The sequence below is a fragment of the Grus americana genome, chromosome 4 (genome assembly GCF_028858705.1).
Source record: "Grus americana isolate bGruAme1 chromosome 4, bGruAme1.mat, whole genome shotgun sequence".
Lineage (NCBI taxonomy): Eukaryota > Metazoa > Chordata > Aves > Gruiformes > Gruidae > Grus > Grus americana.
Genome location: NC_072855.1, coordinates 19,660,532 through 19,676,805, shown reverse-complemented (window position 1 = coordinate 19,676,805; position 16,274 = coordinate 19,660,532). Strand labels below are relative to the sequence as shown.

At 40.9% G+C, this 16,274-nt stretch overlaps 1 protein-coding gene across 4 annotated transcripts in view; it reads left to right on the top strand.

The window, feature by feature from the left end:
- Window positions 1–16,274, top strand: part of PPARGC1A (PPARG coactivator 1 alpha) — a 374,124-nt gene that overhangs the window by 331,766 nt on the left and 26,084 nt on the right. For 2 of the 4 annotated variants that reach the window (XM_054824834.1, XM_054824835.1), the window contains exons 3-5: window positions 10,251–10,445; window positions 11,406–11,528; window positions 12,431–12,635. In XM_054824834.1, coding sequence (XP_054680809.1) covers window positions 10,251–10,445; window positions 11,406–11,528; window positions 12,431–12,635 — 523 coding nt within the window. Of the gene's footprint in view, window positions 1–1,463; window positions 1,541–10,250; window positions 10,507–11,405; window positions 11,529–12,430; window positions 12,636–16,274 lie in introns of those variants that run through there. The other 2 variants (XM_054824836.1, XM_054824837.1) reach the window with 2 other exon arrangements.

The window sequence follows — 16,274 nt, the reverse complement described above, 5'->3', positions numbered from 1 at the left end:
AATCTGCATAGCTCCATTAAAACCTGTGGAGAGGCCCTAATTTACAGTGGCTGAACATCTGGGCCCACGTTCTTTTTCTTTTGGTTACTAGCAGGATTAAATAGAAGTACCCAAAATTATTTATTATAGGTGCTGTGGCAGCATCTCAAAGCCCAATTGTAAATCAGAACACCGTTGTGAAAGGGGTTGTGTGAACACATAACAAAAAGACAGTCCCTGCCTAAAAGAACTTATTGCCTAATTAATAGTGATATTTAGTTCATTGATAAGTACAGCTGGACTTGACTGCCTTTTATGGGTCATTTTTAAAGAGGGCCAAAAAAAAATGCCCAGGTTGATTTTCACCATTTCTGGTGAAAAAGGAACTGGAAACATCAGTGCCTCGTAAAGAAGAATACAGTCTTACATCGTACAGATGGAAGGCTGGTGATCACGAGCACGTACTTTTAAAAGACTAGCAGAGAATGAGCAGTATATTCAGTTTTGACTAAGAAATAAATAGAAGAGAGGCAACCGTGGTGGGAACTGTAGCGTGCACCACAGCATGCATGCGCTACATAACTCTTCTAGGCGGGTTGAGGGTAAATGAACAAGGTTGCCCTAGTGTAAACTAGCAAATTATTTTTACATTTTAGTGTCAACCCCATTTTATCAACATAATCTGTGAAGACTAGTGAGTTCCAGGAAACTTAGAAACAAGCCAACAGTGGATGTGCTCTAGAGGATGCTTTGCAACAGATAGCTCTTCTGTGATCTTTGTTTTTTTTAATGTTTTCTGTTTTAAAATCACCATCTCCAGTTTATGATTCTATTCACATACACAAAATTGCATTGAAAGAACATTAAAGTCTTAGCACCTAGTGACAAATCAAGGAAATACATAGTTAAGGATATTATGAGACTCTAAACGAATCCAAATGCTTAAGCGGCAGAAAATTCAGACGCATCTTTTCATCCTGAAGAGCATCCTCGGTGGTTGTAGGGGTTTACCAGGATGCACTGTTCAATTGCTGCTTTTTGAGGCGAGTGCTTATTTGCCTGCTGGGACAAGCTTACATTTTATTTTCATGGGACTCTAAAAGCGAGCTGAAAAGCCCAGTAAAATGCACCTGTGATCTGTGCTGTGTTAAACCCTATACCTGTTAGCACCTTCCTTGCTGTAGCATCCCCACATTCTCACTTGGTGCTTCATTATAAAGGAGATTTTATTGCTTTCAGCCTAGGATGCTTGCGGTACAGGTACCTAGGGTGTTCTCTCAGCTGAGCATCTCCTTAGATATGGGAACACCACTGAAGTTTTTTGAAACTTTTTTAGCCTGATAGGAGTAGAGCGCACATATATAGAGATACCTATTTTTTCCTCTTCGTGGTGATTTCCTCTTCTTTTTTTAGGGCTAATGTCTACTATCTTTGTTTGTTTTATCTAGCCAAACTACCTCTCTAAATGGTATGTGTGTCACTCAACACATCTGCTGGTACATACTAGGAGGCTGTTGGAGCCATTGCTGTGACACTTAAAGAGAGGAGTACAGCTACATAGGTAAAACATGTAGAGTAAATGCATCTTTAGCCTTGTAAACAAGTTTTTGTGTTGTGTCAGAATAAACTCTCTTAGCCAGCTCAGACCGGATGGCAGCCACCCAGTTAGGTCACAATAAAAATTGATGGGAAGCCCAGATGTGTTAATGATGTACTGCTCCATTCAAGCTGCAGGTCTAAGGAAAACCGATGCTTTTCTTCTGGTGAGAAATGACTTGTGTTTGTCGTACCTGTTCAACAAGCCTGGTGGTAGGTTTGATGAAGCTGAACAAGCTGAAAAATTAAAGCATCATAAAAAGCATTTAATGAAGTTGATACTTTACAAATGCTAATTTCGTGGTCAAATTAAATTCCAATTTTCTAACAGTAAAAGCACCAGATAGAAGTGTCTTATTTTGCAGTGTAAAAAGGAATTTTTGAGTGTGTGTTCCGTTCACACAAAACAGTCTCTGCATAATTGAACAAAATTAAAAAAAGTATGTAAACTCTTCTCTGCTATATTGTATATAATTTTACTCTGAAATTTATATTTGTGTAGAGTCATAAATCTCTAGAAAGAAGTAGGGATTATGATAGACATCCTGACACATCCAGTATAATTAAAACTAAAGCAAATGCAACATTGAAATAGAGAATGAACAAAAGCAACAAAATTATGCTTCATAGTTTGCAAAGGAAGGGTCTGTACTACCTTCAAGTGCATTTTTTAGAGATGTCTGTCATTATCAAGAGGAAAAAGAAGTTTTTACATCAATTATATGTGTGAAATAATCACTGCAAAATATATGTGGCTCTTTTTTCCCCAGAACATGCTATGCTGCCTAACAAAGGTATGTGAATGTTGAAAAATTTTCTGTCAGTGCATAGAGAGATTAGTGTGGGCATGTACCATAAATCAAGTAAATAAATAAATCTGAGCAAGCAGTGTTTGAATATTTGAACTGAAATACTGCTGACACCGTCACTGAAAGCTCTGCAACGGGGAGAGTCCCAAACGTCTTCCCTACCTTACACTGTAGTCTGTAGCCTTCCTCCCCCCTCTTCCCTCTTTCCGCAATACCCATTCCCCATTAGAGGTTGTCTGGATTGGGACCCTCGGTCAGGAACTGTGACACTCTACCCACCTGTATATTTTAGGTGCGTAAGAATAATTAAAAATCTTTGTCTGGGTTGTTGCTCAGGACCTTATCATGTGCATGAACGATTGCCTGTAAAAGGGAAAGAGAGAATGGGCGGGAGCCGCTGTGTGCTGCTTCGGGGGGAAGCTGTAGGGTGGTGGGCTCAGAGGGCAGCCTGTGTAACCTCTTGCACCCTGGGCAGTGAGCTACTCATGCGGGTCAGGCTGCTCGTCCTGCGTCCCCCCTCCCCAGCAGCAGCTCACCTGCTCCTCTGCTCGCCCGTGCTTCCCCAGCAGTGCTGGCAGCAAGCAAACTTCACCTCCCCCTTCGCTTCCCTGGCCACCTTGCACAGCGAAGGAAAATTCCCAGCCTTTCTTTTTCTGTGGCCCTTCATCAGGCTCTTCCTCCCCTTTGCACTTTTGCCCTTTCCCTGAGATGTAGTATAGCGTTTTGTGCTTCAGTTGTGCAGAGCTCTGCCCAAGCCTAGCCCGCTGCAGGCTGGACAAGACGTGCCAGGTCTTCTGCTGCAGTCCCCCTCCTGTGAAGACCAGGTGCTTTTCCCTGGCGCTGGGCAAGACAGCATGATAGCGTGTCCACAGCGTGCCTCGGTATTACGGACATGCGGTTCCTGGTAGTGCTTTCACAGTGTCACGTTCTGTACAAGTTAAAAAGCCCCTCTGGTGAGCTAACCTGGCCCAAAACATAGGTAATGCATTTATTTAGTAATCAGCAAATTAGCCTCTATAGTCAGTAAATGTTGAGGCCCAAACTGCTGATAAGATGATTTGCTTTCAGGTGTTTTCTCAATATTGTGCTCAGCATCAAGTATAAATTGAATAGAGTGACCTTTTGATACTGAGTCAAATTGACTGCATTTCCAAAGATTCTGTGGTTTCAATTACCATAAATTTTTGATATTGGGTCTCCCACCGGTGTGCCAATTCTAACGCAGCAATATCTTATCCTTGGTCCCCTTAACACAGTCAACGGCACCATAGCTTTCTCTGAGATGATTTTTCTTTTGTCTTTTCCCCAGAATCAAAGATTACTATCATAAAGGGGAAGGATGCAGTTTACGCAAATGAAATTGGAATGGCTTGCAAAACGTGAATGAATTTTGGTCAGAAGATGTAAAAATGGGTTACAAGTTGCTAGCTAGATCCTCAGTTTGTGAGATGAATATGTCAATTAGTAGCTCTTCAGTTTATTAGAAACTTAATTGCCAGGCTGTAATGGAAACTTCTGAACTGCAACAACTCGTTAGAAGCAATAAAAAAAGTGACTTTGTGGTAGAAGAATATTTAGTAGGCTCTTTTAAACTGACATGTTTAGCTTATAGTGGAAAGTTTAGATTTTTACCTGTAAAGATAGTCCATCTCACAGGAGCTATGGTGGCACTACTGCAGGTGATCAAGGGCACGATCTTAAAGAAAACCCAATTTGCAAATGGACTGTGCCATGGTTTTGCGTTGCGATGCTTTAATCCCAGATAGTTTACAGAAGTTTCACGATGTTGAGTGAGCATGTCTCTCTTTCAGAGAAAAAGTAACTTGAGTTCAGTTACCAAGATTAAACATGAGAACTTTTTGAGACTAGAAATATACACCATGTTGAGTATATGAATAATAATAAATATTGTTACTTTTATGTTGTTATACCCTGAAGAAGGGAGGGGGGAAATGGATGCTTCAGGTGCTCCTGTCTCCTTCAGCCTGCGGACCTTGTGCAGGTCCTTCCTGCCATAATGTCCCTGGGAGCGATGCTGGGAGTTTGTTCCTCTCCAGGGATGCAGCTCTGGAAGCTAAGTATTGCAGTACCTGCATTGTGTATAGTTACACTATTTAACATTGTTTTGGGGGAGAGTGGGATGGCAGAGCATATTGTTTCATGTCTGTACAATATCTCCAGAAATCCAGCTGGAGTGAAGCTTTTACATAAATACAGGGATGTGTTCGGTCCTATAGATGAGATGTACGTACAGTCCATATGTTGTGCAGTGGGACTGCCGAAATTAGAATGCAAGCTCTGGATTCAAGTGGTCTTTGCCTACAGGTGCATGTGAGGAGTATGAGCATAGCTGTCTCCTTCAAGAAGAAAAGATCTCTTGTTTCCTTCCCATACCCTAAAGGCATTTGCACAGGGGTGGTGATAATTAATCCCCGCATTTCTACTACATATAAAGAAACCTGGCTGTAATTTTCTCCTAGTGGGACTCCATTTTGTTTTTAAAGATAATTGATAGCTCTGGACTTAAGCATTTCAATTATGGGAGTGTCTCTTGGGGACCAGACTAACAGACCTTGGAAAAACGTTCTAATGCAAATGCATCATGTGGATTTTTACTGTAAGACAGCACAAGACGCCTAAGGATTTGCAAAGCAGTTTAACAGTAAAATAAAGGCTGAAATACTTCTCAAAATATATAATGGCATGGGACTGGTTGTGAACAGATAGGGTGGAACAAGTGGTTCTCCACTTAGACCACTGATTCCTCTTTGGCCCTGGGAGAAAATACTGCCAGGTACGGCCACCTCTGAGTTGAGGAGGAGGCACTTGTGTTGGACAGCAGGTTGAGAAGGCAGCAAAATCACCATGATAGCACTATCTGTGCTGACGCTGGGGGATGTTGGCTCCTTATACTCCAGAAGAAGTAAAACTTGGGCTGTAATTCTTCCCTCTTACCATCCCTGACCTCAGATCTCATTTTTCACTGGCAGGAGCAGGAAGACCAGCCTGCATCCTAATCCCTTCCCTCCTCCTACCTTCCCTGTGCTTCTGCCCAGCCTGCGGCTCCTTGTCCTCGGTTGGCAAAGCTTGGTTTGTGGGGCCAGGGCTGAGATACCACCTGCCCCTACTCCTGCATGTTTGCTCACAGGAGGTGCTCGGGGCCGGGGGGGGATTGTGGTGAGCTTTTCGGTACCTCTGCATCCCTGTGTGCAAAAAGGGGCGAATCTGTACCCCTCATTTCTCGTAGTGGTGTGAATCTTAAGGACGTTCTTATTTCAAAATGTGTCATTAAGGAATTAAATCCTGTTGGAAGTCCCAGATGTGCTCGCAAGTCATTTTTGTGCTTTTGAAAGTAGTGCCATAATGTATTAGTATTTTTAGATCACTCGGATATTTTCAGCTGGAGGAAGATCTTTTATTTTCTTTGTTAATTGTGCTATGAATAGATCTTAGGCTACTGAGGAGAAACGAGTCGATATGTTGAAATGGTGATCCCTCATGAGTTCAGGTGTACACCTGGCTGCTCTGAATTGCCTACTGAGCTGGGCTGCTGGAGCGGTGACAGCTTCTGCCAGCTGCGGATCTGTCCCAAAGTTTCCTGGGCTTTTTGCGAAGATGTGGCAAGCTGCCACTGCTCCCAGCTCCTCGGGGCTGTGCAGTTTAGACCCTGATCTTTCAGTATGAATCATGATGGGCCCCTGCACTGTTCGAATTATCAGTAAAGAAACTTTAGAGCATCATCACTCATTAGCTGATTTCACTCCTTGAGATGAGATACAGTAAGCAAAAGCTGTGCCTGTAATAACTGCAAATGAAAGGCGGAGGGGAATCATCCAGAGGGAAGATGTTGGAGATACTATTAACATTTGGAAAAGATTTTCTAAATGATGGGCCTTTTCTGGAGTGAATCAGCAGGAGAGCTACAGGAGAGTCCTGAGTCAGGACATCTGCACGCTGGCTTCAAGGCTTTCAAGAAGGGATTGGTGATGGTAATAATGGTGGTTTTAAAATTTTGCATGATTTTTTAAAGGAAGAAAATTCTAAGGAAAAATCACAACATTGCTCAATATATGCACCCTAAAGGGGTGCATGTGAAAGACAAGGTGGCTGAGTCTCCATTACAGCTCAGTCCTTGGTCTCTGTAATGGGATTGCTGACAAGTAACAGGTATTACAGACATAAAATGCTAACCACAAGGTGAACCCGGCTCCATCAATAGGCAGAATAAGCAAAAGAGAAAGAATTATCAGGGGTAGAAGATTTAAATACCGTTGTGTGGGTAAATTATCAGCTCATTTCATATAGCTTTTCACTGGCCAAAGAGAGAGTATCTCTTGAGACATTTTACTGAAGGCAGAAACCCAATTAGAATAAGATTGTTACACAACTAATAAAGTGTTTTCAGACAAAGAATTATTTTTAGTGCTGCAGAAATAGTAAAGCATTAGAGCAAAACATGTAAAAGCAGAGAAGAGCACAGTTAGAAACTTTTCATGGTCTTTAGGCACCTCAGTCACTCATTTTTGAGGATTGATTGGTGTTCTGGCAGCTTACAGCACTAGCCAGCTTTCCCATTGCATTTGCCCATGCACAGTGACACCAATGCCAAATCTTACTTCTTTTCAGAGCTAATGCCATTCTGGATACGCTAGAAACTTTTGCTGTCAGAAACGTGGAGGTGCCTGCATTCAGTGACATACTCGGGTTCCTTGCCTCCTTCAGCTGGTGAAAATTTACAGGGGTCAAAAAACTTCTGGCCCCGATGTCTTTATGTTAAACTAACAACCAAGGATGTTGAAGTTCATGCGGTGTGACTGGGAAGTGATGCATAACTTTCTGCATTAAGAATATCCATTGGTTAGCAAGATGTAGCCGTTATGAATTGGTTTTATAAGTGTTTAATAATTGCATGTATTTGCCATGTGGCTTTACTTTCAAGATTATCCTCCACCCCTTCTTCTTAGACACGGTATTCATTTAGGTGGTGTAAATACTTAGGATCTCCTCCTTTAGATGGAAGCAAACCCTTTCAGTGTGACCCTGCTTGGAAGTTAGGGACATGGCGGAGCGAATTCCGGAGAACACACAGCACTTCCTCTCACCTTAGCGGATATCAAAGGTGCCCAGCTCCTCCTGATTCACTGAGCCTGTGTGATGTGCGGGTTGGATGCCAGTCTGAAATGTGAACTTCTGCGGTAACAGTGCTGAAACTGTGAAAGAGCCTGCATTTGGCCATGGCATTGCTTCTCCCCAGTGCTGTCAACACCAAGACTCAGGTTGTGATAGCAAAGCAGAAAGCTGCTGCTTCAGTGATTATTGTTCAGACGTTGATGTACCCAACCATCTCTCCCTTCGCATCTCCCCTCAGCACCATTTCTGCTGTATCTAATAATTGTTTTTCTTTATAAACAGCAATTTAGGAGCAATAGCATAGTTAAATCTTTAAAAGGTTATCTCACAATGTCATTTTCTTGACTAATGTGTTCCTGCTGCCATGTCGTTTGTGAATAGACATGTGTTAGCCAACTAGTGTGCTTCATCTGTGGTGACTTTGATTTATTTGCTCTGTAAATTGGGACTGAAGCAATAATGGAAAGTGACATTAATTGTTTAACAGAGTCCTCTTTGTCACATCCTGTGCTTTCTCTGGGGTGTTTGAATGTTGAAACTTGTACAAAACTAATTGAAATTGCTGTGATGAGGACCAGTGTCCACTCAACTTTCTGTTCTTGAATGTCAGCGCACTTGAATGTCTGCTTAAAGCATGAGAGCTGAGCAGCTAACAGCAAATATCAGGGTTTCTTCTGGCATCCTATTATTAAAGAAGGCATTCCCCGTTAGAAATAGTAACACTTCCAGCTTTGTTATCAGCTTTATAAGCTGCAAGGCTCAGCAGTGCACCCCACCAGCTAGACTTGCTGGAGAGGTTCCTGGTGCAAGGCTGGGGGTCAGGCAGCCAGAGCCCGCCGTGGCCATCCTGGGGCTGAGAGGTGACTCTCACCGTCATTGACTCCACCACCTGCAAGGGGCTTGAAATACCATTGGGAAAAAAATTCAGCACTTTGTTACATTGCAAAGTGCTTTTCTGCCCAATAATGCCTTTTCGTACTTTTCTAGAAGTGACACCCTAATTTTCCTCTTTTCCTCTCAAAAATTGGCTGTGAAAAGCTGGGTTTGGAGCATGGTTTTATTCACAAGGTAACTCCCCTCTGCTTATTTTCATCCTCTGCACACTGAATTATCACGGCACTGTGCATGTGTTTGCCTGGTATGGTGGAAATCACCAGATACCAGAACTTAGACTCTTTTTCTCAGTGGCCAAGCCCCTTTTGGCCTTTTAAATAAATGCTTCTCCTTAGCATTAGCTTTGCCTGAGTGTTTATTTGTTTCTTGGGGATGATGCTGTAAAGCACCAGAACAGTTTGTGCTCTGCCGTAGCTTTCTAGCTCAAAGACTCAAAGAGTTTTTCTGTAAGAAGCCGTGAGGTGTGATTTGGCAGAGAAGCCTGGAAGGAGCAATTATCTGTGTGGTTTATGAGCATCTCTGTTCGGAGTCTGGTAGATAGAAGTATTACTGACAAAAGTCATGCTAAGGGGATACCCACATTCGCTTGATTTTTTTTTTTTTCTGAGATGTAACTGGCAATATTTTGTTGTTGACTTTTTAAACATTTTGTTTGTTTTTCTTACTGATACATTCCTTGCTAGTTCACCTTTAAACTGTGAGATTTGAACTTCGCTGAAATCTCTTCACAGTGTGAACCTGGAGAATGATGAGCCACTCTGAAGCTGGTGGAAAAGCTCCCAATTTGATATCCCTAGAGTCGGTGAAAGGCTTTTCATTTACTTTAATAGCACTAGGATCAGCCTAGGAATCTTAGATAATTGATCTGTCAAGATCAATTTCCAATCTTTCTGAAAAATAAATATAATGATTTTTATACAATTCTATTCCTCAGAACTTTCAGTACTCCAAAAAATCTGTACCATAATATACAGTAGGGACTATATTTCATTAAAAAATTGGAAGGCATTTAAATTTACTCAATTTGACAAAAAGAAGTCTTGTTGCTGAAATAAGATATCTAATATAAATTAACATTACAGCCACATCTGATTAGGAATTAATCTACTTTTTATAATTGCAGTCTGAATTAGATAAATGCATACAATAGTCGCACTGAGCACTCAAGTGACATAACTCGAAAGGACAACTTCAAAGGCAACCTGTCTAATACATTTCTTTAAAAGAAACCCGAAGAGCCTGCCATTTACAGTATGAGTCCTGATGGCTAGTCTTGTGCCAGAATGCTCAGGAATTACAAGATGTTCATTTGGGTTTGGAGCAAGGATTCCAGACGTGTGGAAGGGAAACCCTTTGTGGCTTACACTGGGCCGCGGATGCGAGCAAGGTTTTCCAAATTTCACTGGTGATTCATTTTGGTCTTCTGATTAGCTGTCTTATTCTCTGATTCTTGTAATTTTGTCAGGTCAATTAGCTGGCGTTCAGTGTTGAAGAGAGAAAGAAAGAGACAGCCTGGGCTGACACCGTCATTAGGTGTCAGCAGCTTAGGCGCATCCTGTAATACAATCCCTGGGTAATTACTTACTGTTCTTAACGCCAGGTAAAAAAAAGAATTGTGGAAGAAAAGTAAACTAGAGCAGTACGCTGCGAGTGCAAAGAAATTTCTCTTGAAGGCAGAGATGGATCATTTCATTGCGCTTAATTACATCTTCTGAGATTCTGTTGCAGGTTACTGTTTCAAGGGCTGGTCTAACTATGTTTTGACTGCTTTTTCACATACAGAGACATCGTTTTGTTCCTCTTCTCACCTGGTTCTGCTTTTTGTTTTGTCCCCTCCCACAGAAGATAGATGAAGAGAGCGAGGCAAACTTGCTAGCCGTTCTCACTGAAACGCTGGACAGCATCCCTGTGGATGAGGATGGATTGCCTTCATTTGATGCACTGACAGATGGAGATGTGACCAACGAAAATGCCACTAGCCCTTCCCCAATGCCCGACGGCACCCCTCCAACTCAGGAGGCAGAAGAGCCGTCTCTAGTAAGAACCCTTCCTACTGTTTAACAGGAATTGGATGTGCCTCTGGCTACCCGCTGCATGGGTATGATGTAGTCACAGTAAGGTCTGGACTTTTCATTTAGACTGAAAAGGAAAATCAAGTAAAGAACTGAAAATTATGTGGGGAAAAAACCCCACCAAATAGCTGTAAGATGACTAATAAGGGAATCTATTAAAAAGTATGTTGAAGAGATTGGTTTTGAGATTCTTGTGCTAATGGCTGACACTTTTGCTTATCACTCTGTTCAAATAAGTCAGGGTAATGTTTTTTAATTCATATTTCATTTCTTGGGGCTCTTTTTGTATGTATGCTTAGATGTCACTTTTGGTGATCTGTAAAGAAAGGCCCATTGAGTCTGGCAGGATGTGGGGCTAATTTCGTGCCTTAAACGTTGGTTTGACTGGTAAGCACCAGCTTAGTGCTAATCAGGGCAAACCCAAACCTTGGGTGAGGATGTGAGTGAAACCTCATATGCATTTTGTGCAGTGCAACCAGTTTGAGACGTGATTCTGTTTCTCCTGAAAGCCCCTTATCGCTGGCTTCTGCAGAAGCAGAGCCAGATACCTGCATCTAGACGCTGTATCCATTAGTCTGTGAAGTTAACGTCTCTGTTTAGATCAGAGGCCTCTTCTGTCAAACAGATCACGGAGAATTTCATTTTGCCATGGATTCAGAAATCCAAGACCCCTGCCATTTCTGCATGCCCTGCAGTATACTGCAGTAAAGGGAGCAGAAATACGCTGCCAAGCCAGAAGAAAATGAAATCTGTTTGCTCTGGGGAATATTGAGCCCTTCTTTCTGTTTTATTGTACTTTGCTTGCTGAAATTGATATAGCTAATTTTAAGTAACTATGCAAAAATGTAGATTAGTCATTTTAATCCATAAAGATGTATAACTTTACTTTTTTCCTTCCACCTCCCTTTCCCTGATGTGTTTGTAGCTTAAGAAGCTCTTGCTGGCTCCAGCCAACACTCAGCTAAATTACAATGAATGCAGTGGTCTCAGCACACAAAACCATGCAAACACTAATCACAGGATCAGAACAAGCCCTGTGGTTGTTAAGGTACAAACTTAATCTTTGTAATAAGGAAAAAAGAAAAAAAAAAAAGAAGTGTAACAAGGTCTTTTATGTGTTCAGCAACCCAGCAAGCGGTAGATCTATATGTATGGTATTAATCTGCTTACTATCTTGCAACTGCTTTAAAAAAAAAAAAAAGTGAACAGATTATAGACTGGGTTCCAGAAAATCACCTGAGCTCCTTTATGCTCTGAATATTTCATTTATGCTTTTTCTCTTGGCAGAGTTCAGTTGTAGTCCCACCGTCTGTTACTCTTGCCTCCTTTATTGATACACAGGGTAGTAGGGGGTACGATAAAATTTGCTGATGGGCTGGTGTTGTTTATGAGTGACTCCAGGATGTGGGACTGCCATTTTACCAGCTGTCTAAGCTAAGAAAAATGACACTGGATTCTTGGCAAAAGATGTATATCAGCCATTAATTGGATAGAATGGGGGCTCTGACATAATTCTGTTAGCAGGCAGTATTAAACAATGTTTGTCTTGCCGTTCACTGTAACTGAAAACGGAGCGTTTAGGGGTACTTAAGAGAGTTGTGAATACTGGGCTCAAGCAATCAGCAGCAAATTAAGGTTTAAACCAGCTTATTTTTTTGTTCACAGTAAAGGCGCTGTAGGGTCTTGTTAGTTACATGTTGCTGAGTAGGAACATTGAAATGTAGGAGAAATGAAATAAAAAGCTGCATAAATGTCATTTAGGAATTTTAAATGTAATTTTCTTTCCTTGTTCTGCAAACAATTATTCACAGCTCATAGATCTAGTACACTTAGACTGAACACTTCATTGAAAATCTCATCTCTTCAGAAAACCTATATCCATTCTGATAAGGTTCAGCTCACTAATTTTAGCTTTTTTTTTCTTTTATTTTATTATGCCCTGGTTTTAAGACTGAGAATTCATGGAGCAATAAAGCGAAGAGCATTTGTCAACAGCAAAAGCCTCAAAGACGTCCCTGCTCTGAACTCCTCAAATATCTGACTACAAATGATGACCCTCCTCAGACCAAACCAGCAGAGAACAGGAACAGCAGCAAAGAGAAATGCATGTCCAAAAGGAAGCCCCATCTGCAGTCTCAGACAAATCATCTGCAAGGTAGGTGTGGGACTACAGAACACAGCTTTGGTACCAGCAGTAGCAAAGGGAAGCTGAAATACTGCGGTTGTGAATACCCTCGATACCTCTTCTGTTCTTTGGATTAGTATTGTAAATCCAGCATCACTTCTGTGTAGGGAGAATTTTAAAACAGTATAATGAAGTTACAATTAGTTAGCTAGATTTAGCTTTTAAATAGTTTTAATCCTGTCTCTGTCACCCTCAACCTCAGCAAAGGAATCTCAGGGGAAAAAAGTTTTAACAAATGCCACATGGTAATATACCAAGCTAGCTGGAGATATTTATTCATAGAGTACTGTACCACTAAGAAATCATTATACCCCTAAACAAGCTGGGCAGGCCAGTTCATTAGTGAGCTTCTTTCTTTTTTGCTAGTGTAAAACTGAAGGCATTGTTAACCTGCCACATAGTCCTTCAGAGACAATAAATAGTGCTCTCACTGCTACAGAGAAAGCAATAAATGTGTCATTCCTGTTAAAGCTGGAATGCCGGTTTGTAATTTTATTTTGTAAATAGTTGAAAGTTTAGCTGCCATCCCGATCTTTCTTTTTCTTCTTAGGTTCTTTACGGCCAAAACTAAAGACTTGTGTTGACTTTTAGTACCCCCTGATGCGTAACAAACTGGACTATATTACAAGTAGATTCTATGACAGAGATGCAAGAACTTAAAGCCCCCTCTCTCGCTTTCACTCCCCCTCGTCCTCTGCCTGTTTTCCCAAGATAAAGGAAAGCTGTAAAAGCTTATGAGCCCAAAGGGAGCTTTTTTTAAAGTTACTGTTACTTTAAAATACATCTATGTATACATATTGGCCTGGCATCTGGAAGGCCAGGTGCATATCTCAGTCACATCAGTGCAAATCCTGGATGACTCCACTAAAGTCGATGGAAGTTATCTGGCTGCAACAGAGATCAGGATATGACCCTAAATGTGTTATTCTGGTATTTTTAAAGCAGCAATTGTAAACTGTGTATGTTTTTTCTTCTTTTCCTTTCCCCCCTCCCTGCTTTTTCAGCCCCCATCAAATCTAATTTTTCACTCTTCACTAGGAAGTATAAGCAAACACTAATAAAAATAATCTTCCCTTCCTGCCACTAAATACCCTTCTCACAGCTGTACATTCTGACATCCTATTTCCCCATTATGGTCTCAAATTCTCTGAACAATGTTTCTTGTAAGAAAGAAATCCAGCTGCCCCTAGAGCTTCTTGGATGCCAACTGCCACTCCTTCTGGATGGCTTCAGCAGTCTGCTTCACAGCAAAATCCAGACTGAACTGTACGTGTAAAACCTGGGTCTTACTGCAATGGTACTGAAACATAGACCTGCCAGAAGTTACAGGGGGCTTTATTAACACGATTGGGTGTTAAGGTGATGTGTAATAAGGTATATCATGTATAACATGTTATATGCACACGTATGTTATACACATACATAGATGTATGTGCACGCACATGAATACAGGTTAAAAAATCTTCCTATTTAGGTCAGAGCTGCATTTTTTCCCCAGCTGAGGATTGTATAGATTCAGTGCAAAGCAGCAAGGCACATTGGGTTGTGGAAACAGCGTGGAAGGACAGGTTAGGAAAGCCCAAAGGGACATATAGCTAACTTACCAGTGTTCAACAGATGAGACTGACTTTGGTGGTATTGCAGGTGAAATTGCAGGCAGAGAGAAATTGCTCTCTTAATTCCTGCAGTTTAATTTACAGGCTTCTGAAATGTTGTTTTTTCATCAAATTTGCCTCATACACCAATATATGACTTCAATATCAATGGATTAGCATATAATACAAATACAAGAATATAATGCTTTCAGCTTGGACAGTCAATTCATGCAGAATCAACCTTGCAAATTTAACTGGTATTCGCAGACCTGCAGTCATTTGTTCATACTTTTAGTCAAAAGTACAGGAAAATTGGCTCCTTCTTTTTTAAAAAATAATCAGGGTCTGATATTTTCTTTCAAAGTTAGGGAAAGCTCACAAAGGATAAGTCAAACGGTATTTTCCTTTAGGGTTACTGTTGCAAACATATTGCAGACCCACGGGAATGTCCACAAACCCATTCATGCCAAAGATCATCTGTGGTTTTGCATTGAAATTTGCCCATGAGGAAACTTAGTTCTTTTGAACCTGAATGTTTTCAATTTACAGGGACAAGCAACTTCATGTGAACCCTTTTTAATAGGAAAAACACACCACGGCACACCTTGAAACTCTAATAAACAGGCACCGTGGAAAATGATAGTGTCTTGGCTAAATATTTACGCTATCAATAGCTGTATGTGAGGACAAATCCTTTGCAGGAATACTGTTTGGTCAAGCCCTTGCCTAGCAATAAGAAAACTGATGGGTGTTTTGGTATGCGAATTTCTCAGTGGGAAAGCTCAGTGATATCTGCCTAAAATGAATGCATACGAGTGTGAGATAACGCCTTGGTTCTGTGCCCATCACTGGCAGATTTCCACTCTGTCTCAGTGCTTCAGAATTTTATATATATATATTCTGATGTGGGACTATTCTGTGGGACTAATGAGAGCTAGAATGAGACTTTTGAGAGGCTTAAATACGTCTTACACATTCACCTTCCTTAGCCTAAATTGGATAAGAGTATGTAGATTTTTATCCTCTAAAAAAAAAGTGGAAGCCTGTGTATAAAACTTTATTCCAGAGCCTAACTGTAAAGTCTGGGGGTTTTAAGCCAGTTTTACCTCCAGGTAGCCACTGGCAAACATTAATATCCCTAGATGTATATAAAATACATACAAAGATATGTCAGGTTACATTCAGTCTTACCGCACCTGGTTTTATGCACAAATCAGCGTCAGTGCTGGATCAGACACATAACTCGTTGAGGTGCATCTCCTCACTCCGGCAGTGACTTCTGAGGAAGGTGAACCCGAGGTGAACACCTGAGCTTCCATTTCTAACTTTCATATGGGGAGGAGGAGAAACAATATGCAGCTCTTGAGAATTGAGTTAATTTTTAAAAAAAATAATGTAATATTACTTCAGGAATGCTCTAGAGCTTAGAAAAGTAATCAATTTGCATATAAAATCCTTTAATGTTGATGGGAGCTCCAAGCCTGGAATGAATACGAAATACGCAGTAGTGACACTCTGGACAAAAGATCTGCAGTGCAGGAGTGTTCAAGGGGAACATTTTGTCTTAAGTAATTAATTTGCAGAAGAGATCCCCTGCTGTTGTTCTTGGTACAATGCTCTCTGCGTTTAAACATCAATCTAACTTCTGAAAAGTAAAATTTGCAAGTAATATTATTTTTAATTTTTAAACATTTTACTGGCAATTAAAGGACTCTTAGTTGTATTACAACATCCTAGCTCTTGGCTTGCTTTGGGAAAATACAAGTTTGCATGAATAAAAGCTACAAAGACTTTTTTTTGATAGCTAGAGCTTTGGTTTTTTGTGTATGTTGGGATTGTAGTGCTGAGAGCTTCAACTCCATTTTTAACCATCTGTGACTATGTCCATGGCTTGTCACAGTTTGCAGGATAATTTGCAGAAATTTGGACTAAAACTGGTTGGACTCTGGCCTCACAGAAACAACCTATTCTCAATGCTATATATAAAATTGTATATTGTAGAAGTAAAATTAAC